The sequence below is a fragment of the Microplitis demolitor genome, chromosome 6, assembly GCF_026212275.2.
Source record: "Microplitis demolitor isolate Queensland-Clemson2020A chromosome 6, iyMicDemo2.1a, whole genome shotgun sequence".
In the NCBI taxonomy this organism is placed as follows: domain Eukaryota; kingdom Metazoa; phylum Arthropoda; class Insecta; order Hymenoptera; family Braconidae; genus Microplitis; species Microplitis demolitor.
Window position 1 is genome coordinate 7,171,511 of NC_068550.1, and position 25,377 is coordinate 7,196,887.

At 29.5% G+C, this 25,377-nt stretch overlaps 1 protein-coding gene across 1 annotated transcript; it reads left to right on the top strand.

Moving 5' to 3' along the window:
- The first annotated feature begins 78 nt into the window (after positions 1-78).
- On the top strand, positions 79-24,585 carry LOC103568787 (protein slowmo). The gene is made up of 5 exons (XM_008545757.3): positions 79-213; positions 488-653; positions 7,112-7,198; positions 23,595-23,768; positions 23,875-24,585. The coding sequence occupies exons 1-5, from the start codon at positions 182-184 to the stop codon at positions 24,106-24,108; spliced, it is 693 nt and encodes a 230-aa protein (XP_008543979.1). The 5' UTR covers positions 79-181; the 3' UTR covers positions 24,109-24,585.
- The last annotated feature ends 792 nt before the right edge of the window (positions 24,586-25,377 follow it).

Below are 25,377 nucleotides of genomic sequence, written 5' to 3' on the forward strand. Positions count from 1 at the left end.
TTTTTTTGTTCGCTCTCATTCACATTTTCGTGTTCTCATCACCTTCATCCTTCACCAACAAGATAATTAGTTTTTTTTTTTTTTTTGATAAATATATAGACAAATAATAATTGAGTGTAAGCGTTTGTTTAATAAATAATTTAATAATTAAAATACTACCGTCTTTTTATAAATCGTAATAATGAAGATCTGGACAATTGAACATACATTCAAGTAAATATATTTTCTATTATTTAACCCGCGCATATAACCTCATTCATTTATTAGTTCAATTTAGTTTTTTTTTTATTCATTTAAATTGATTTAACATTCATATAATTATGAATATAAATTTATTTTATTGTTTGTTAAATAAATTGAGTCCGGTGACGCATTGAAAAAAAAAAAAAACAATGAACTAATAAGTAATGAATGTGATGATAACAAATATGAGTAACGTTTGTTAACTATTTAATTAATTGATTGATTAATTATTTATTTTTTTTAGTCACCCTTGGGAAACAGTCGTGGCAGCGGCGTTAAAAAAATATCCTAACCCATTGAATGAAGCTGTACTTGGCACTGATATTATTGATAGAAAAATAATTAATGGTACACTTTATACGCACAGACTTGTTGTTAGTGAATTCAAATTTCCCAGAACAGCACAAGCGGTAAGTCTTTATTATTTTATTTTATTCTGTAATGTAATTTAAGACTAGCAAATTGTCACAGTAAACTCTGATTAATAAATAAAATTTTGAATAATTTGAGCTGATGTAACTCTGGATAATTTTGAACCTTCTAAATTGTCTGAATTACTTTGCTTTAGAGGATAAATTTATTGACGATTCATTTTATATCATTGAATTATAAAATAAATAAATATTTTATGATTTGAAATTATTTAAAATTATTCAAATTCTTGAATTCATTTTTAATTGACTCAAGGTACTTGAAAAGAAAAAAAATACTGTTTTCAAGTATCTGCGTGCTTGTATCGTCCCGAGTATATATTTGTTTAATCTTAGTAAAAATATACTCCAACCAAATAATATTTTCTTGATTTAAGAATTTTTATACTTATTTTAAGAAAATATTCTTGGTTGTACATTGATGAGTACATTATTACTAAGATTAAACAAATAATTTTCTCAGGGAGATTCAAACACACAGATACTTGAAAACAATTTTTTTTTCTCTTCGGTGTAAAAGACATAGTACCTGATCAGAGAACTAGTACCCGATTACTCCAAGTATTTGTACATCTATATTTAATAAAATCCATTAAATATAGATAGACAAGTACATGAGTGATCGGGGGCGTCCGCTCAAAATATTACAAAAAAAATTTCCCATACAGAAATAACCATGCTAAAATACCATAAAACTAAAATATCCAATGACAAAAATAATCTGATACAAAAATTGCTAAATACAAAAATAACCATAAAAATAAAAAATATATACTAAAATATCTAGTTAACAATATCTGCATACATTAATATCCAATCGATATGACATAAATCTGATATTAATAAATGAATAAAAAAAAATGATATGAAATGGTGGCGAAAGTTTTTATTATTAGGTTATTATTGTATCGCGTTATTTTTGTACTTAGATATTAATTACAAAGATATTATTGTATGCCTGGTCATTTTTGTATCAGGTTATTTTCAACTAGTTGTTATTGTAATGGTTATTAAAAACAGAGTATTTAGGACTAACCGTGATCGGGTACTAGATCTCTTACCTTATATGAAAAATTAGTATCGCAATTTCTAGTTCCTCAGACAATTTAAAATTATTTCAAATGATTTGAACTCTCGAATCATATTAAATTACAATTTAATAAGAAAATAATATCAAAAGTTCTGATTTATAAAATATAATATAAAATAATTTCGATTTTTTAAATCATTTCAAGTTAAATTTAATTATCAGAAAGACAGAACATTTTTTTTTATTTTTATTTGCAATAAAAAAATTAAATATTATTTTATTCGAGTTCTGGAACTTTGCCTCAAAATTACAGTTTGCATAAATTATAATTGGTTACTACGAGTCGGAAAATAGTTTTTCTAATCTTTTGTAAAAAATTAAACTAGATCTATTGGCATTTGTAAGAAATCGCTTACGAAATAAAATGGTGGTTTTTTTTTGCTATCAGGCTTTTGATCCGTTTGAAAAAAAAATAATTTCTATGATTTGAGCCTTTAAATAATTTCTTTTGAACTATTTCTGTTATACAAAACTATTTGTAGCAATATCTTTTGAATTTTAATTGACCTTTGACCTCATTCAAATTATTAATCGTGCGTCTTTTCGTCATCAGTGCATATTAAATTATATTCGGAATTTAATATTCATGTGTGAATCTTATCCACACTTACAATCTTACTGATAACGAGTAAATATTTCATAAAATTGTAATTTTTTCCATTTAAATATTCTGATCACTGACTAAGACAATCATATTTTTTTTTTAACATTAATTCAAAGTTTTTATTAATTAAATTCTGATTTTCTAATGTTGATTTTATTTTCGATTATTATATATTAGTTTATAGAGCCACAAGTATCTTTAATTTGTCAACTTTTATTGAATATCATTCGTATATATAATTAGAGTTCTTTACGTAGATAAAAATCGGTCTGGCGGTTGATCCTGCGGGCCAGCCCCAAAGCGTCCCCCATATTTCGAGCTCCTTGAGCTCAAAACTTTTTTGTAGATACATTTTCGAGCTCTTCGAGCTTGAAAAATACTTTTGTATGCTTTTGATTTCGAAAAAAAACGTTTTTTAATGATTTTTTCTCAAACGATATCTCTCGAACAAATTAACCGATTTTTATAATTTAGGTGGTATTCGACGCGACTTATGAAGCTTCAGAGCCCAGTTGATTTTGGAATCAATTCATCGAGCACATAAAAAGTTATCCAAAAAAAACATTTTTGAAAAAAGTTTATTTTTGGAATATCTTTGCCCTGCCGATCAAGTTCAATTTTTTTTTCAGCTTTTAGATATTGACAAGCCGCGTCGAATAACACCTTCGAGATTAAAATCGGTTTATCCGTTCAAAAGTTACAGGTATTTACATACATACATACATACATACACACACTCGGACATCATCGTTAAATTAGTCAGGATAGCTTCCTAGAATCTCAAAACGTCAAGATCTCTTAGAAATTTGATTTTCGAAAATCGGACTGAAACCAATAACTTCCCGAATTTTCGAAAATTTGCAATTTTTTAGCGGGAAATTAAAAAAATTTAATTTAATTAATTTTTTTTTTAAATTTACATTTTGAATATTTTCGCGCAGCAGTCGAATAAGTTATAAACTTTTGTAAGTTTTGTCAAGTACATATTTTTCCATAAAAGTTTTTAAGCAAAGAGCGTAAGCTGTTTAAATTAGATAGACGTCAAAAAAAAAAAAAAATAAAAAACAATTATATCTTTTTTTTTTTTTTTCATAATTAAATTTTAGATGCGCGCTTAACCCCTGACAGGTAATAAGTATAATATTCCCTCCCTTGAAATTTTATAATGAAGCTAAAAAAAATCACTTTTTTGAGCTTTGAATGCTTGGTTACCCAGCAATTAAAAAATATTCATACGTCGATTACAAAACATGACTGAACTATTAAACCCGAGGACGTTTTTTACTCAAGTCCCGATCATACAGATCCCGAATATTTAGATTTCCGGTGATAATACAGAAAATTAATCCCTGATAGCCAAGTTGGCAGAAAGTTAGCGACAACTGACTACTGCAACTTGTCGCCAAGTTTAATGTAAAAGGCACTTCCATAAGTTGACAACTGGGTGCCAACTTTTTGAGAAAGTTGATGGCAAACGTTGACATTCCATGGATGGAAAGTTGCCTTCAATTTTCCCAGAAAATTGGCGACAGGTTGCGGTAATAGATTGCCACCGACTTTCTGTGAGAGTTAGCAGCAACTTGTAGTCAACGGTTACAAAGGTTGAAGTTGTTGACAAGTTGCCTTCAACTTGATCGCAACTAATTAGCACTGAGTTTTTAACCAGAAGACTTGGTCTTGTTTCTTTACCGACTAAAATTTTTATCTATTCTGATAGCTACCAAGATAACCCCAGCTTCTATGCAACTAAGTCACGGAGAAACAATTTCAGTCAATGTGCCGTCAAATTGGGGGCACCATATGTCTATCCAACTATTGACTGCAAGTGAGCTTCAACTTTCTAAGAGAGTTTGCAACAATCTGCACCCGCAATATGAAGGCAACTTGAGAAAGAAAGCTTTTGTCAAATTGTTGGCAATTTTTAATCACCTAACTATTGCATTCAACTTGGCAACAATTTGACATCAACTGTTGCGCTCGCCAACGAATTGCAGAAATGTTGGCGTCAAGTGTCAGCTTGAAGTTTACGTCAACTTGCGGACAAAATTGCTATTTGATAGACTTTCTCGTCGAAGAGATGGTTTCAATCAGTTGCGATCAAATTGATGACAACTTGTCATCAATTTCAGCCTTTGTAACTGTTGACTACAAGTCAATTTTCCGAGAAAGTTGAAGGCAACTTCCTGTCAACTTTCTCAGAAAGTTGGCGTCCAGTTATCGTCAATTTATGGGAATGCCAACTTTTGCATTTAACCTGGCGGCAATCTGCGTAGTAGGTTGTTGTCAACTTTTCATCATTTTAGTCATTAGTGTTTTGTTAAAAATTTGCAGTCCTCTTAGGCCTTTCGAACTAAATCACTGGCCAGGCGTGGGTTCGAATCCCAGTCTTTTTGTCCTGAGATTCGTGAGTTTGATTCAGTTTAGAAAAATTGAAATTTGGATTCGACTAAGTTTGCCGGATATGGGATTGCCCGAGGCCTAATAACATATACCTTAAAAGAATTTAAAAAAAAATGGCAGCTGAATTTTTTCGTGAATCGTCAGTTTTAAGTTTTTATTAATTATTATTAAAATTGAAATTGTGTCCCTCTAATTCACTAATACATTATCTTTCAAATGATATGAATTTTGTTCTAGTTGAGAATATTCGAATGTGTAAATATGATTTTTACGTAAGTAAATCAGCTGTGACCGATTAAGCGTTAGCAGATTACATCTCATTGCTTCACAATTGAGTTGTGCAATACATAAGTTAGTTAATATGTAAATTACATATTTAATGTAATCAATATCTCCATATTAATTAATTTTATTTTATATAAATTCAAAATTAGCTATGATCGAACGAATTTGAAATAATTAACTGTCAAATTATCGTTCGTCCGCTTCAGCAATTACAGTGCGTATATATTATCAAAATAATTAAAAGCATGTATGTAGATAGATAGGTATAAATGATGATTCAAATAATTTATATGTACTCCATGTTCCAGTTTATACAGTTTATTTGATTGGTTTCTGTAATTACTAATTCATTATTAATTATCATAAGTACAGGAAGAGAACATTCTGCATAAAGTAATACCCAATAATTCCGAATCGTTAAATATTTATTGTAATATTTACGCAATTTCCGCTGTACTTTATCTCTTAGTTATTTAAATTATTGATGAATCCATATTAAAAGGAATTAAATCCATTAAAAAGCTTTTAGCCAGTTTTATGTATTGAACATTATTTTTATTTCTTCATTTGTTTGTAATCTAAAAAAAAAGATCAAATTTATAAACGTCAGTTGTGTATTCGTTTGAATTTTTAAAATAATATTTAAATAACACATTTATCTTTACAAATTGAATATAAACATATACGATATTATAATTTCTTTTGATGATGCACATTAAATATATTTATCTACCATTTTTTAATATACAATTCGCTGGGTATTTTACATATATTTATATATATCAATCAGGGTGCTTCATTTGAAACGAACATTTTTTTTTTTAGCGGACACAGGAAAATTTTGTTATTTATGTTGAAAGCAAAATTCCCGGAAAATTTCAGTTCTTAATTTTAATTTTAAGTACTTCCTCTCAAGTATCAAAGTTTTCCTATTTAAAAAGCATGTAAATCTAATAACTTTTCTTTTAAATTACAATAACTTAGCCCGGTTTTAAGCTTTCGTTTTTAAACCAGTTTTTAATTGTAGAATATTTGTTGCTTTTTACAAGTGTATAAAACGACTTTGATCTAACTTGATCCATGTCGATTATATCAGCTCCGAAAGTCAATTTTTTACTTTTTTCATTTATTTTTGTTAATAGTGAAGAAACGGCTCATCTTACGAAAAATATTCAGAGAACCAATCTTTTAGGAAATTTTGTTCTCTACGAAATTTCTTATTACACTTATATTGCTAAAGTGCTTTGTTCATGAGATACATGCATTTTAAAAAATTGTAAGCTTACTATTGTATTAATTTTTTTTACTGTAAAATGTTAAAAGTCTGAGCTACTGACTCATGCGCTATCATATTATTTTTTCATTAATTTGTTTTACAGACAAAAAGTTTCACTTCTAATTATAATTGACTCCCTGCTAATTAGTTAAATTCAAATTTTATTAATTATTAAATATGTACATGAGAGAATTATTCTTATTTTAAATGCTATGATGTAATAGTAGAGCCCGACCATGTTGGCCCCCTGACCATTGTATTTTCAACGAGAATAATTTCTCTGTTTATATTTTATTTATACATACATTATTTTATATTTAATTATTCAGTAGGTACTAATAATATCAAAGTTATTAGCTAATTGAAATGGTTCTTACAATAAAGCGCGAGAAAATAAAATTTTTAAATATTCAAAATTAATTAACCCAAATAATTATAGTTAGTTTTTTATAACTTTTATATTATAATTAATAATTTTGATATTTAAATATTTTATAGAACATTATTAATTATGAAAGCTGGAAATAATTTCATTCGTGATTATTTGCAGATTGTGGTTCGTAATAATTAATAACTCGGTGCACAGTAATGCAAATTCATTAATTAAAGTACATGCAAGCATTATAATTAATATTAGTACACATATTACCATATATCACATTAATTATTTAATACAACTTACTATTCTAATTTGGAAACTAAAAAATAAATAAATAAATAATAATAACTAATTTTTAATCACAGAAATTTATTTATCGTAAATTTTAAATTTTATTTTACAGATACTTGGACATGTAAAAACTCATTATGCTAGTGAAAAAAGTGAAGTTAATCCTGCAACTAGAGAAATGGTTCTTCGAACGCGAAATGTAAGTATTTATTATAGATTAATAATAATTTAATATCCGGCCGATGTTGAAGTTGGTGAAAATTTCAGTTTTTGAGTTAAAAATAATTATTAAACAATGATAAGATTGATCAATTAATCAAATAGGGAATTAGTCATTGAAGATATAAATAATTTTAGCTGCATCTGTCGTTAAATATTTGTAATTTAACGGATTCATAGTAATAGGCCAGGAAGCATGTCTAAATATATGATGAAGATAACAATGGAAATTTATTAAATATTCTATAAATAGTTTCGTTTCCGGTGATATGTTTCGGGTTTTGAATTTTTAATCGTAAATGTTTGATTTTTGTATTCTTGGATGTGAAAAATTAATATTGTACTGTGAATAGCATGGGTAATTTTGGTTACGAGAAACTGCTGGTTCTGATTAAAAACTATTGTTACCGAATCTACAATGGCTTGTGATACATTTGCCAACGGCTATAAAACGGGCATCTTAATAGACGTGTTACGTTGCTTTTACTGAATGCGCTATTGTAATAGAGCCGGCTATCGTTTACAGATCTATTGAACGAACCAATTTGCCGAAATGTGTTACAAATCAATTATTTTTACATTGAGACCAATTCGACTATGATTGAATGTTACATAGTCAAATATATGTATATGGTAACATCATTATGATCATTATATATGTTATATGTAGTTTTAGATAGCCAGGGTTGCTCAGCTAAAGTTTCCCGTCCCCGTTTGATACCAGCTGTAGATTTCGGACAAGCTTAATTCCAAGTTGCTGAGCAACTAACAGACGTCCCTTAAATTTGACAGTAAATAGACGCCAACTTTTATTGTTCAGCTTTTTTACTACAATAAGAGCGCAACATTCAGTGCTAATTGACAGAAAATTCACTGGAGATCTTGTTCTTTAACTTTTGCTGGCCCTTTGCCGTTTGATACTGGGTGCTGATTTCAGGAAAGATGAATTTTTAAGATGTACCTGAAGATCAAGACGATTTTTGCGGAACGAAAATAAGAAAACAAAAATCCATTGGATTTAGATTTTTGAAATGCTGCGCATAGGCGCTAGTATGTCAGTCAAAAGTTGCAGGCTACTCACTACCCCTTGAGCAGTCAAATTATATAAATTTTTTTCATTTTCATTCCGATGTTCAGGTATATATTTCTAAGTTAATGTCTACTTGCAAATGACAGTAAATTGGCCATTCATTTATCAGCATTACTTGATAGAATGAATATGAAAGTAACCGCAAGATGAATTAATGAATATATAAAATCACCTCAATATTTAAAAGCCGTTTTAAGAATCTCAATCACTAAAACTTTTGTAGCCACATACTTTTTTTTTAAAAATAAAATAATTAGAAGAATAATTAATCAAAGGACATCTAATGAGGATCTCAGTATTATCAAACAGAGAGTAAGTTCTATATTCACAAATGCTGACATTAAGATGCATAATTTTTTTCTTTTTCGTTTTTCAATTTTTATGAGGATAAAAACGAATTTTCACTTCACTCTAAAATTATGATAAGCACTAAGTAAATTTATTGGTTTCCTAGTTTTCCCATAGTAATTAAATTTTTTTCTTTGAGAATAACTTACTTTATTTTTTTTTTTTTTTTCAACATCTTTTGAACTCACTGGGGATAATGATCATCTTTCTCTTTCACTTGTTCTCTCTACTTTTATTTTTATCTATTTTATAATTATCATTCCAACCTTATGCCCCTTCTGGTGCCTTTACACTTAGTATTCCGTAAAGCTAATCCAACTCACTCTCTAGAAAATTTCTCGCGAACTCAACGGCACCCAAACGGGATTCCCCGGAGACTTTAATTGCCATAGTGGGCGCCACTAGTCGTTTGGTTTCCTAAACGAGGAGAAATGTACATCCACACTACCACTAAAGACTCTCTACTGAACTGCACAAACATGCTTTTTGGACATTCAAAATTGCACTTCACGACCGCGAAAGCGCTGAGTGTGCTCTACTGTCGAAAAGCCGAGATAGCCTGATGCATTCATATTAAATTGGTTCTGCTATTTATTTGGCGTAATGAATGCATTAAAGTTGGGCATTTATAAAAAATAGAAATTCTTATTAATATGATAAATATATTTTTAGATTGATTCACTTCAATATATATGTAGAAAAACGTGGCTTAAATTTTGTTTACAGTCACGTTCGCTAATCTGTGCGTCTCTTTGTTACCAGCATAGAGTTCATTAGACGCAATTCATAAAGTCAGATTCATTTTTATAAGTTTCCGCTCACCCTTAAGACGATCCCTTTCAAAATTCTTTAACTGAACCCTTATCATTCAAAAGATATTAATAGAAGAAATTAATTTCCTGAGATTTTCAGTAAATTTATCGCCCATATGTTTGAAAGAAAAGTTTAGACAAAAATGACTGTAGACCCTCTTTAGACAACATTTTTATTTCAACGTCTTTAAGGTGCGTAGTGTAAGGGTCTGCCCTGGCTTCCTCGTACCAGGAAATTCGGACAGCCCTTCTTGTCCGGCTGCTTCGATTATGAGCAACTGGGTTCTGAAATACCTAGTATGACTGAGTACGCAGCCTGATTACAGGATAGAGGGAATGGTGCACTGAATTTATTTTATAGTGTCATTCTCTTTATTATAATATTATTTTATTGATTTTATTAATGTTCTGATTATTTACAAACGTGATTTATTGAATATATGGACATTTAGATTATAAGGGAAAACCAAAAGAATTATTGTATTAATATGCGTAAGTAGGAGATCCTGGGTCTTATCTCATCAGTAACATAATCGGTTTGAAGAATTTATTTTATACAATATGACTATTTCTTGTAATAAGATTTAACAAATTAAATAATTTGTCTTAATCATTTTTATCAACAAGCCAAAATGAAATTCCGACATTTATATATAATTTTCAACAAAATTAAAATTTAACAAAATTCTAAATATAAATAACTTCGCGTTTGGCAAACTTATAATTAACTGCATGTAGACTTACATCGATGATCTTCAAATTACGTAGGACATTCTGGACGTGGACTGCAACATACTTGATTGACCCTTTTGCAAGACTATTGGCGACGACTAGGTATTATGGCACAGATTTTATTACATAGATTAAAATGAAATCAACTGACTAGGCTTTTACAACAATTAAACTGACTAGACTTTTTCAGCAAATAAACGGACTTGGCAATAAATTAACGGACTTTACAATACAACGAATTGACTAGACTTGACTAGTACAAAAGAAAGACAGTAATGTGTGCTTAGTGAGCTGGAGAGTGTAGAGTAAGGACCTCGCTAGGCGTCCTCAGCCCTACACTACATCTCCCAGCTGATTGCTAGATGCTAAGTGTATGCTAACTGCGTATTAACTGAGCTCATCGCTGATTGCTCGCCCTTATATAGCTATAAAATCCGAGGAAGGGTCATCCACGTGATCTCGCCTGAACTTCCGTCTAGGATGTTTGGCACACTGACCCATGGGCCTCTTTCGGAGTCTCGGTGAACCGGGTAGCGAATATTCGTTGATAAGGGTGGTGTGTGAACTGAGGGGCTCCCCGAAATGACGTGACCGATTTGAGTAGTCGAACCTCTAGCTGCCCCGTTACAGTAGGTTTGGATTTTTTTATTCTATTAAATGTCATTTTTATGTAAAGTCAAAATTTTAAATTTAAGGAGTAAATGAAAATTTTAATAAAAAATTAGGTTTTAACTTTAATAATATAAAAAATCCGTACATGCAGATTAATCATTTCGTAAATTAATATTAACTGAATTTTTATATTTCATTTGATTTCCTTTTTACTTTCAAGATATTCGATAAATTTTTTTTCTTTTTATGGTGCGGTAATATTTCCAATAATTATATAGATTTTTAAAAATTGCTTCAATGCACCAGCTATTGACATACTCTATTTCACGTGGTACTAGTTATTGATGTACTCCAAGCGATATTGACCTTTTTAAATCTATTAATATTATATAAAATTTAAAAAATTAATATTATAAATTTTCCATCACCACAAACAAAAAAAATTATATTCAAAGCTTTACTTATAAATATTATTATTGTGAAAAATATTAATCACTTGTCATTTGATTCTTGAATTAAAATATCCACAATTTTAATTATTATAAGCATGAGTTCGATTAAAAAATGAACAATGCATAAAATGACACAAAAATTTCGCTAGGAAAATATTTGTGTCGAACCAAGTAATTTACAGTATTTTTAAAGACCTTTTTTTTCGTTACGCTCGAACTATATTTTGATCGGGGATTTTTTTCCTTATAAAAAATAAATTAATTGCATGAATTGAAATCGAATAATCAATTTTCATCATGCCCGAAATCAGTTACTTGCCTTCAGTTTATATTCTTTTATAAAAAAAAAAAAACTAAATTCATAAATATATGCTTCGAATAACAAGTAATTGACACAAATACGAACCAAACATTCGGAATGTGCGACTAATTTAAACTTACAAATTTTACGTGTCGAAGTAAAAACAGAATATTCCGAATTTAATCGAATAGTAGGAAAATTAATGAATAATCAGTCCAAACAAATAAAAAATTTATAAGAATACTTCGAACTACAAATAATTCAAAAATTTATAAATAATTCGAAAACTGACGAATATTTCGAATACTTCATAAGTTTTTGGATTATTCCATTCGAACACTATTCGCAAATCCCTACGAAATGGGGTACCCGTGGGTAATAAAGCCTGTCGGGTACAAGGCCTAAGTGACAGAAATGATATTTAAAATAATCGCCTCCACTAAAGGCTACTCTAGTAGAAGGGTCTTGCATAGAGATGTTACGATAAATTTATAGAGTCCCGATACCACGTTCCTTGTCTTCTACATTTCATCATCCGTCATATGCTGTCGTAGCTCAGAAGAAATTATTAAAAACAATCTAGTTTTCTGACTCTTAAAAAGGATACTGATAGTTTTAAGTACTGTTGAGTAAAGCAATCTAGTCTTCTGACTCTTAAAAAGTATTGTTGCTAAATTTAAGTGATGATTCATCTCTAATACCAATTTTATTAAGTATATTTAAACTATTCCAGTTTGATTAACCCGTAGGCCTTATTACCCTATCGTCGTAAAATAAGGCTTATTCGCATGGTTTTTGTAAAAGTATAATTTTTTGTTTGTTTATGGTAAAAATTACCATTACTTCATTACCTTTTATGGCTAATGTATTGAAATAAAGATTAATGATACATTTCGATAATTGAATGAAATATTTTCGATTCTATTGAAAATTTCTCTTAGCTAAGCCTTATTACCCGCCGGTACCTTATATAATAAAATACAATATAATGTTGTTGGTAATTAAGCCTTTCTACTAATTATACTAATACATAAAAAAAATTTTGTGTTTCATACAAATTAATAGTTTTCATAATATTTATAATTATGTACATGTGTATAGAGCATATATTTTGTAAAATTCATACATTTATGAGAAAATTTAATAATTAATAAGTGAATTACGATTAAATTGAATATTTACCAGAAAACCTAAAAAGCTTTTCCATACACCATTGTCGAACATTCCGCAACCACAAAGTCCTTCTCAATAAATGGGGTAGAGAACTACGTCAAGTGGAAATTGGAGCGTAGTGAATTGGTGGCGAGTACCAAAGTGGGTAATACTAGCTCGAATATCGTTAAATGGCGAACATCATTGAACAATGTGGTTAAGACATAGTTTACTAACTCCACTCTTCATTCACTCTCTCCCTCTCTTTGTTTCTCTCTCCTCAATTTCACGTTAATTAAATCCCAATTATTTTTCATTTCCCCACGGAAGAAAAAAAAATATTAAATACTCGAAAGTAAGAAAAAAAAATCAACTACTTTCTGCTTTTGTAGTTAATTATAAATTTATAAAATAATATTATTAATATATGTTAACGAGAAAACTCATTACAAGTTTTTATTCTTTTTCTGTTTTATGAAAATTAAAATTTTTAATATAAAGAGAATTTTAAAAAACTCAGTGTAAATTCATTTAAACTTTTTTTTAAAGAATAATTAAATAAGAACTAATTTTTTTTTTATTATCATTCTTCGTTTTTTTTTATATTAATTATGCGACAGATTCTCAAACATCATAGTAGTATGTATATAATACATATATATGTATATGACGACATAACAAGAGTAAATGAAAAGCAAACGCCTGAAATGGGAGCGTTAGTAGTACTCGAGGGATTGGCAAACACATTGAGTTTGACGTGCAACGAAGAGAAAAATTTCAATTAACCGATGAGTAGGGGCTGTGTCTATTGCAGCTGCACAAAACATTAAACAACAAATATATACGGCTTCAGAAAATATACAATAAAAACAAATAAATGAAAAGATATCGGATATAAATTTAAAGTGTGAGGAATACAAAATTTTTGCATAATTTCGTACTAAATTGATGCAACACTATGCAGATATATTGAATAATAAATCTTTGGTTTGTTGACCAAAAAAACACTAAATTTATTTTTAGTTATTTTTTGGTTACCATAAACAACACGGGCTTCATATTTCAAGAATGCATTACGTGACCGCAGGCATCGTTCATGTCATTGTCTATTGATGTTATGAACGCAGTATGTTTCTGATAATTGAACGCCGGTTTAATTCCAGTTAATTGGGAGATGAGTAATTACTTTATTCCAGTATAATAGAATATGTACATATATATACGAATTTATTTATCAACATCCAGAGAACGGAATAAATAACTGAAAATTTTGATAAATGGCCCAACGATTAACACTCTATCATATTTTATTTTATTCGAATTGATCGGCTTAGTGAGAAATGGAAAAAAAAAAATATTTGGGATTATATTCGGAAAATATTATTAATTTGGTTTATTTGTAATTTTGTACAGTCTTTGACACGGGGTGAAAATAAGTAGCCATTAAATTTAAATTTTTAATAACTATTATTTTTTAATAATTAAATCCTAAATCTTGGTACCTCTTTTTGCAGTTAGATCCGAGTTATCCTATACTATATCACATTTGCCGAGAACTGATAGAAAAATTACAGAAAACTCTAATTGGTACAGTCGGTTCTACTAATGCGCCTTTCCACGAGTGGATGAACTTCACCTTGATTTGTTTTATAAAATCATGGTGTCCAACAAGTTCGAAGATTAGAGAATCACTTAGTGATGGATGAGGGCAAGTTTGTGACAATGGCATGTCTGAAATCTTAGTGACTATAAGTGGAGAAAACCCTTTTTATTGAGAAGTTGCGTCTCCCCATTATCTCGAAGCAATCTGATCACCAGTTCAGGATATTGGTACCACGGGGGGCCTTTCCAAGCCCACTTCGACCAGCTTCTCTTTATTTCCTGAGATCGTAGTAGTGTTTGGCCCAAGAGAGGTATGGACTCGTGGTGGCTGTTGGATCGGCACCCACACGCAAAAGTATCTTTGATCTGATCATCGATCCTAGCTAATATGAGCTTATGCTCAATACTTCGCTATATATTATCATTATATTATGGTGGATAATAGGGGTATTACGAAGCGCGTGTATGCCCAAAAGGGCGAGAAAATGGCCTCCTGTAAAACGGAGGTGGACCAATTCTCTCGAACGAAAGTTTTTCATTTTACCTCAAGTTCATAAGTCGGTTAATTTTCAATAACTGTTTGAATTTTCATTTGAATTAGAATAATTTCCATTAATAAATAAAAAAGTAAAAAATCCATCGATCATAAGGCACTCTTAGCGCTTTCGCGCTTGAGGTATGCAATTGTTATAATATTAATTTTTCTATTTAAATAATGCTATAAAAAAGCTCTATATTGACGAATCAATCAAGCTATTGTTTTGTTGTAAACATATTAATTTACAGGTTGTATATCGATACTGCCATTCTCATATGTCGTATTCCACGTTTGGGGAATTCTTCAGGAGACGATAAAAACGTTTCACGGTCGGCAAAGAAAAATTATTTGTATTATGTTTACATTTGTATAACCTACTAATTTATTTTCATGTTTTCATAAAATACATGCATTTGTAATGAATAAATAATTTTGAATTATATGCCGTAAGAAGAGAAAAAAATTATGCATTATTACCTTCTTACTCATGCCGTTAATTGTTTCCTTATAATTAACTTAAAATTAAAAATGTTAAGCTTGACTAAACCTATACAAATGGTGGGATACGACATATTAGAATGGCAGTATCGATATTTCAAAATTAACTACCTGACCTAAATAAGAAGAAAAAATAAATTTGACTTTATTGATAATCTATTATCTTCATTATTTAAATGGACTTTTTTTTTATAGACAATACCTATTTAATAGTCTTTATTGCACAACCTGATAAATTTATCTTTTATATATTTATCTCATCTCATGTCACTTATCTTAAATTTCACAATTTGAATTAATTATATCATTAAGAACTTCTTAATTAGAGCTAAATCCACATGACGTTTTTTCCAATTTCACGATAATTATTAAAGATAAAATATTATCCTCGCATTATTTTTAAACGAAAAGTCACGGCTTAGATTTCAAAAGTCCATAAGTTGGAGATAAAAAATTGTTTGTTACGAAAAAATAAATTTTTTAAGTTTATAAACAAATAATAGTAATTTTAGAAATTAAAAAAACTCAGTTGGAATGTAATTACAATTACATCGAGTTCAAAAAATAACTGTGTAATAATAACTCGGCATGAATTTCTAGTAATTAACGAAAACATGTTTTCATTATGAACTTTCAACAATTTTATTACTTGGAAAAAAAAAAGAAAAAAAAATACTATTTATTTTTTTTTTTTAATTTTTTATTACTACAAATCACACATAATTCATACCTGGTATAATATTATTAAAAAAACATTTTATACGATCATAAATTTTTTTTTTTATTTTATTTTCATTTCACCACCAAATTTCATTACTCGTAACTTCGGTCTCCTTTTTTTCGCTCCCAGTAGAATAGAGGAGATGAGTTCTACTATTTTTCATTAAGCCGGACTATACCAGTCGGCTATATATTTCAATTGGAAAAAATTAAAAAAAAAAAAAAAAACAAAAACCGGATAAAACGCGAGTACAAAAAAATTCCAACAAATTTTTTTTTGTCGAATTCTTTTTGTCATTTTTTTTTTTTAACTTTTTATATTCTATTTTGCCACACAAAAGTATCAAGTGCATATCCTGTGTTCAATCGCGCATTCTATGCTCAGTGTATGCAATTCGTTGTTTTTATGATTTAGAGAACCGGATGTATAATAATTTAGTTCCGAGGGAATATAGTGGATTTAACGGACTCTCCATCAACTAAATCCTGCGGGAATCATTTCGAGTTAACAGAATCTCTAATATATACATAAATATATATAGATATTTACTTGAAAATTTTCTCATAATTTAAGCAATGTAACAAAAAAAAATTGCGATTGAATTCCGAGTTAAACTTCATTTTTTTCTATTTAAATTATTATTGTTCCCACCATTAATTATAATTGTGGTTCCCACCATAATTATTTTAAAAAATCTGTTTCGATTTAGTTCTATATCAATTCAATCCACAAAGATAAAAGAAAATTAAAAAAAAAATATTGACATAGGAAAGAGTGGGGCAAAATAAGACATCATTTTTGAATAAAAAAAAACTGAATTTTCCCTAAAAAGTGTTGTCATTTTACCCCACTTGCCCTAATTTGATTAACCATGTCATATTCTTGAATTTTACACAACTATTAAGAAATATTTCGCATCCTCCGACTAATATTTTATACTCAGTGTTATCTCATTTTCTCTATATCATTATGACAGTCACATAATTCAAATAAAATATAAACATAGATCAATTTTTCCACCATAATATTTTAACATCCTCCCCATTTATTTATACCATTTTACCATATACATATTTCTATCCAGCACGTCTTGTCCAACTCTATAAAATGCTAAAAGATATTTTTCTCTTGGGATGAAAATCCCGTGTACCAGCAAAACGATCCTCTGGTTCTCTAGAGCGCTATGCGAGTAGTATAGCAAACCGGACTTGTGGGCTTATGTAGAATACATCGGAAGTATATGTACATATATATACAAAACACAACACACAACATCCTACAGACTACACTAGTTGACCGCGAAAGGCTACTATAATATCCTATCCTGGTGTACGCAGCTAAAATATCACTATCCCTGTTCCCTTATACTGCCAACCAACACATGACCCACGGGATTCGTTCAATTTTAGATTAAGCCAGAGCATGAGGAAAAGGATGCTAACGTTGTTGCCGTTGTTGCTGTTCTTGTTACTTTAGTTTGGTAATGTTGTTCACTTGTTTCACTTTGTATAGTTAATACAGTTGTTCAAAAGATGGTTACAACACCGAATATCATATACTTTTTGCATAAAAGATCTTGCCAAGAGTATCTACTATCCCAGCACACGTGTCTCGTTTAGTTATACGACCATGCCACTGAAAATACTAAGGAAGACTATAGTCTAGTTATATCTGGTATTTTCTGTATCTACTCCTGTCTTTGTAGACTTCCTTGTCTCGCTAAGCACGATTCTACAGCTCAAAATATTTTATGATAAACATTTAATGCTACTGACCCACTACCTACGTGTCTACTTGTTTTTTAATAGCTTAAGGTTATTTTTATATTGATAAAAATAAAACGTCACTTTTTTTTTTACTATATACATCGAAAAAAAAATTTTTGGCGCAAGTAATATTTTGCACCATGAATTGGCCTCAAAAAAATTTTTCTCGCTTCGAAAAAATTTTTATATTTAATTTATAATGCAAAATTTTTTTGTGCCAATAAATTCTTTTTGTTTTTCTGTGTATGTATTGTTATTTAGTGTAAGGATTTTGGATCATTTTGATGAAGGAAATGATTTCGAAACTACCGTAGAATAAAATTTACTGAATCGTAGGATTTAGATAAATTGTACGATCCGGTGGTGGTGTACGTGCACGTCATACTAACGTTGAAGGGTGACGGGTAATTTTTTTTAATGCACTGAACCTCTAAATTGTAGGTTATTATTTTTAGCCAGCGTGTATCTTCAATAAACTAAACTGAGATAAAACAAGCTAGTAAGAAAAATCCTTTTTTTTTGTTTTAAACTCTCCTTTGAGCTTTCAAGTTAATTGTGATTTTTGAAATTTCAAACAATTGGACGTCATTATTTTATTTTTTTTGTTTTTAACCCATTGCTAATAGACGGAAATATAAAACATGCACCAAAATATCACATTGCCTTATCAACAAATAATTTAAAAAATGCTTTAGGCTAAAATATTTCAATTATTTTCGCTAATTAAGTTTTTTATTGTTGGAATATTTTCACTGACAATATTTCGACTGTTCGCCTTTAAAACTCATTTTTTTTAAAACCGCACATATGATATTTTTTATTGGTTATTTTATTTTTCTATTTCTATTATCAGATTGCTGGAAAACAAATAAAAAAAAATAATAATTTATCTGATACACGTTTCGACAAATTGGATAGGTCAACTGATGTGTACTGGGTAGCCAACCCTATCAGGATAGCGTGCCCAGTATAAGCAATGTAACACGTCGATTAAGATGCCCGTTTGATAGCCGTTGGCAAATGTGTCACGCGCCGTACATCTAGTAGATACACTCTGCAACAATAGTTATAAATTAGAACCACTAGTGTCTTACAACCATCAGCAAACAATTTAAGCAACAATGCTAACTCCAAGCTACTTTATAATTCTATAAAATAACTTCTTTCAATTATTACCATAAAAAATTTACTCGAATAAATTATTCTTGTTTAAAATGCTATGGCGCCATAGCAATGCCGGACTGTATTTTCCTGAAGATTGGAACGTTTTTCGCAGAACAAAAATAAAAAAACAAAATGAAAAGTAAAAAATCTACTGGATCTAGATTTTTGAAATGTTTCTCATGTCAGCCGAAAATCGCAGGCCATCCCTTAAAAATCTTTCGATCTTCAGGTACATGACTCTGTTAGCCACTTGAGGGAAATTCAAAAAGTTTGGAAAATCCAAAAGTGTACACCTCGAACGTTCGTGTTACAATAAAATATATAAATTATTAATTTTCATTTTTGACTACAAAATTTTTTAATAAACATCTAGAAAGAAATTCGTCGTATTTTCTATTTGTAATTTCGTTAATTCTATGACAGTTGGCAATAAAAAAAAATCATCAGATGGTAAATTAGAACCTTATGATATCAGTAAAGTTCGATGATAAAAAAAAAAATTTCCGATAAAATAAAAAAATGGATACAGTGTGTGTTTGTTTACATGGTGCCGGTTTTAACAGAAATGATTTATTATAAAAAAAACGAGAAGGACTACAGTAGTGATTTTCGAAAAAGACCTTCTTTGCATAATTCTGAAGACAGTGAAAAAAAAAAATAAAGTCATTTTGTCAAGCCGTTCACGAGATATTTGTGCCACATACTTTTTTTGAACTACGGACTAACTGACGTCCACGATACATATTTTTTATTGAACTTTTCTTTATTATAATACGTATCGGACAACTTAATGAAAGTATCAGTCTTATTAATTAGTATTTCCTCTAAGATTAATGTGCTTTTTATAACGTGTAAGTGTGATATGAAAATAATATATACAGTTTAATGCGAAAAATTCACGTGATCTTGACAAGTCCATTATAAAGTACAACCTCTCCGCATCGTGTTCAAGGTGAGAAATAAACACGAGCAATAATTACTATGACCATAGAAAAATGGACAATGGTTTCAGTAATTTGGGATATAATCTTTGTCAATTTTACTGTGGCCGTAGTAATTTTCACATGTGTTTGTTTCAATTTCCGTCAGATGGCCAATATGGTCCAGCTTCACTAAGACGCCATTGAATTACAATACAGAATAATTTCGCCGTGTACTTTTTAATGACCTCCCTGTTAATTGAATGCCACAATAAAATTTGTGGTAATTGGTCATTAAAAATATGAGAATTACCTATTTATATATTACAATTGCTAAATCGATATATAAATTAGCAAAAATAATTGGAGTTCGATGGTGAACTATAAAAGTCTGAAGAATGATAACAATAGTGCAGTACTTTATTGCCAATATTATGTTGAAATGCTTGGCACGTTATATACTTTTGTGTGGTATACAATACCATGGGTGCTAATTTTCTCGTGAAACCTACTGCAATCTCTCGACTCAACACTATACTATATGTCCGTCCTTCTTTCTCTATGTCTATATATATTTCTCCCATTTCAATTGTTTCTCGTTCTCCTTCTCCAGCACTAGTTGTAACCGTTGTTCTCTCCGACTTACGCTTATATTAATGCCTCTGCTACACCTGCTTCAGAACATTGTATTTCATGTAAGTCTTTGCAGTTTATGAACACATTGTTACAGGTTTTGCAGTATATAATAAACCCGTCTGTTCAATAGGAATTCTGATTAATTAAATTTATAGTTAATGCTTACTGAGTTTGGCAGTATAATAGTCTTTGGTGAATATTTTTGTAATTTGTGATTAAGTTTTTTAGAAGAATCAAACTTTCAGAAGAAATTTTAGAAAAATACAATTCAGCGAATTGAAATTGATCGATTTTGATTGAAAAAATAATTTAGATATATGTTGATCTACAGTAGGTCTACAGAGATCTGATTTTTCCAAAAATTAGATCTACTTTTAGCAGATATACGGAGACCAATATCTCATAGTTGCCAGGCTTTCTTTTTAAGAGATCTACGAAGATATGGTGAGATCAGTAGAGATCTTTCAAGATCACCACAGATCTAAAATGATTGACGATTTGCCAAAATCATCAGAAGTTTTCTGAAATCTATTTCAAATTTCAGTTCTATGTAGATCTACTACTGCTGGTCTTAAGCAGTCTCGTTTCAAATAATCCCAAACATGAAAACTAAATTTCAATGCGAATAAATATGAAAAATATAAAGTGTGGCTCCAAATAGTCTACGATTTCAGATTTTGTATAATTTTAGTCCAGCTCTAAAATTATCTTATGACGTTCATTACCCAAAATAATTTCAACTTTTAAATAAAATTTAAATTAAATCTTTAGTTTCACTAAAGAAGCACAGCATTATGTCAAATGCATATTTTAGTTTTGTGACGAGCTTTAATTTTCTTGATCTGTTAATCACTTTTTACGAGTATTTCTGCCTGTTTTCTGATAGTGATTAAAAAATTCTTCAACTTATAGCATATTAAACTTCTATGGATTTATCCTTAAAGAAACTTTTTAATAAGAAGCCATAGCTTAATTTCTTTAAATCTATCTTATAACTTAAAGAACAAGCTTTACAATACGCTATTAAAAAGTTTTTACTACGTTTATTTAAAATTTTATGATGTTACAAAAGTGCATGTATAATTATTTTGAGATCGGTACCGAGTCGGAAACCCTGTAACTTTTAACCTATACTAGAATACAAGTTTGCTCATGGGAACATCGGAGCTGAAAAGTTAATAAATACAAACTTCAACAAATAATAAATATTCTTATTAAATAGCTATTTGTATTGAAAAATTACAATTAATCAGAAAAAAATCAAATTTTTCGTTTTTCCGTTGACCGTTACACCTATGATACAAATTTAAGGATAAGTCAAAATTATAATAATAATTAATAACAATTACTTATTCAGTGGAAATAGACCGATCAATATAGAACAATTATGATATCATGAATACATAATTACTCAATTAATACTAGAGTTATTTGATGAATTATTAACATACGCGTATAATATTTAAATAGTCAAAAATGCGTGACAGTTAATAAACTAACTTCAATAACTGATGCGGTAACTAACTCCCGCACAGTGTAAACAACCGAAATGATCAATATAAATTTGAAATAAACAGTTATATTATTTTAGCATCTAGTATTTTAATGACTAAGGTAAAAGACCCATTATTCACTCACTTTTCATTGGAGTGAGATTTAACTACTCTAAATATTGCTAAATACTTGAAAATATTGATTGAAAAGAATTAAAAATGATGAAATTCGAATTCTTTTCAATAATTTCAATTCTTTTGTTTGAAAAAAAATATATATATAGAATGCATGGACAAATTTCAATTCTTTTCAATCAGTTTTTTAACCAGGGCTAACCGGAACATTTTTCGCGGAACGAAAATAACAAAACGAAATGAGAAGTAAAAAATCATTTGGAACTAGATTTTTGAAATGCTTTGCATGGGCACTAGGATGTCCGCCGAAAATTGTAGACCACACTCAACTACCCCTTGAGCAGTCAAATTACATAATTTTTTGTATTTTCGTTGCACGAAAAACGTTCCGATCTTCAGGTACATGGCCTGAGAGTGATTTTGAAAATAGTCATTTCATTTAAGTTTATAACAAATTTTAAAATGTTTCGACCTTCACAATTAATTATTTATCAATGATAATTTTTTTATCTGGAATTTTTTCTATAAAAATTATAAAAACTCATTAATCAATCGAAGTGAGCGATTAATGGTACCGATCGGGCTTAGAGTCTTTTACTTTATATTGCAATTAATCCTCAAATTATTTTCAGTTCTAGAAAATAATGAAATTTCGATCGTCTACATTAAAACTAAAAACATAGAACAACTGTTAAAAATTGAACTTGGAGGCTACTATAATACATGTATACGGTGTCTCAAAAGTATTGCAATAAATTAAGGGATAGATAGAGGTTGCGATCCTGAAACGAAAATTTCTCTAGCGTTTTTCAATCCGACGCATGGATAATTAGTTATTAATTGAAAAAAGTGGTTACCCCTACTCTACTTCTGCTAAAGCGCGCTTCTGATTGGTTACTTTTTCTCATTAATAACTAGTAACCTGTGCATTGGATTGAAAAATGCTAAAGAACTTTCCGTCTCAGAATCACACCTTCTATCTACCCCTGAATTTATTTGCGTTACATAGGACACCCTATACAACTTCACTATAAAATTTTTGCCCTAATTCTTATTTCCATTGATTTAGGATGACCTTACAGAAAAATCGACTTTAAAATACCTTTAAAAATTCATTTCATTCATTTATTATTAAACTACTGAAGATTTAAACGTTCTTTGAGACATAACCTATTTTATATTCCTCATCAAATTTTCTGTCATGGGTATTTTTAAGGTATAATGCAATAATTTAAAATAAATTGTCTCATGAGATGTTACATATCAAATAATAATATCAAGTTATATTTAATAATATTTCCACAGCGATGCTTCACAAATTTCGATTGATATTTCTATAATAATATGAGCGTATTTGTACTATTGATTTAATGCCACAGTATAGTTTATTACAATATGTTACAGTTGTCTTTCAGTAACTACATAGATGTCGGCGAAACGTTACGTTACATTCCCCACCCCCAAGACAAAAATAAAACACTTCTCAAACAAGAAGCCATTGTTACTGTCCAGGGAGCACCTCTTGCTTCATATATGGAAGATCTTTTAACCAAAAGAATTTCTTTCAATGCTGGAATGGTAAAAAAAAACAATATGATTTTCACTATTAATTTATTTATGTTCCCGTTCTAGTAATACAAGACAACTTTGGTTTTTTTTTGTTTTTTCGCTGGATTTATTTTAGGGACGACAAGCTGTTGAATGGGTGATCAAGCTAGACACGGAAATGAAGGATCTAGCCAACACGGCAGTTAAGTCAACAGATGAATTGCTGTCGCAAACACGCCGTCAGATAGATGACATAACGAATAAAACAAAACGTGGAATGGATGATCTTCAGCATGCAGCTAAAAAATCATTAGATGAAATTCAAACTTTCACGGCGCCACCGTCGCCCCAATCTATGCCTAAATTATAGCTAAGATTGCGTACTAGTTTCAATTTATTCAATTAAATGCGGTTTGATTTTTTATTTTTCTCATTTCATTAAATAATTAAGTTATCAAATATTATTTATTGTCTATATAAAAAACAAAATAATTTTAATAAAAAATCAAACGTATTAGAGATAATTATAATTATTCTTTATTTAGAAATACATTGGAAAAATTTATTAATTAGATCAATAGTTTTTTTTTTTAATTTTGCTTTTTATAGTAGAAAAATATGGTAAAAATTATAATAATTATTATTGTCATTATTAATGTTATATATTAGGTAATTCAATCAATTTAATAATGTTTATTAATGTAAAATATAATTCAATAATTTTGGTTATAATTCGGATGTAAATATTATTAAAATTTTTAGTACTTTAAAATTACAATGCAAATATTATACGGTTATTTTTATCTAATTGTATAACATGTAGCTGATAAATTTATTTTAAAAGCAACTAATACTTGTTTTTATTGACTACGTTCCCTACACAGAGAAAAAAATATTGTGATTGGAAAGATTTGATGAATAGTGATTTGATAGTAATGCGCGTATCGTGAAAGGTGCGATCTGTAGAGCTACTGTCGTGATTCATTCGAGTGACTAATTAATTACACTCTGGAAAGACTTCATAAAGAGGATTTTAGGTTAGTTGGATAGGTGACTGTCGATACCCCCCCTATATCAAAATATTTTAGTTTGCGAATGCGTAGAGATATATTTTTTCAGGATACTTTAATGGCAGGGAGACAGAATAGTTATTTTCGATACGTATGCGGAACAGTAGGGATTCTCACGGCTTGAAGTAATGTCACGAGTTTGAGGCTTTGGGCGCATTCTTAGCAAGACCGAGTTAGTTATCCGGTCGAGCGAAGCGACTGCTTATTTAATTTATAAGTTCAACCTAGCGGACGTTTGTCGAATTAAAAGACTCATCTATAGCGTATTTTAGTAGTCATGCTAGTTCGGGAAAATTAACTAAACTATAGATTGCCAGAAATCGTACTGTTGGCGCCCTCTGCATGTTACTCGAAAATTCAACTTCAGCGGTCGACATGACGAAAATAAATTATTGCAGTCAGATGTAAGAATAATTTAATATAATAAAACTTCGGTGTATGAATCCATAAAATTTAATTGCATTTCTATCCTACAAATTTATAACCGAAAGATATGACTATTGAATTTATATCACGAAATATGATTGAATTAAAAATGGTATCAATTTCGACGATAACTTCAATTTGTT

Bases quoted from the DNA above. Each gene is read 5' to 3' on its own strand.
- LOC103568787 (XM_008545757.3), top strand. From the start codon at position 182: ATGAAGATCTGGACAATTGAACATACATTCAA. The intron at 214-487 runs GTAAATATATTT...TATTTTTTTTAG, and splicing joins ACAATTGAACATACATTCAA to TCACCCTTGGGAAACAGTCG. The intron at 654-7,111 runs GTAAGTCTTTAT...TTTATTTTACAG, and splicing joins TTCCCAGAACAGCACAAGCG to ATACTTGGACATGTAAAAAC.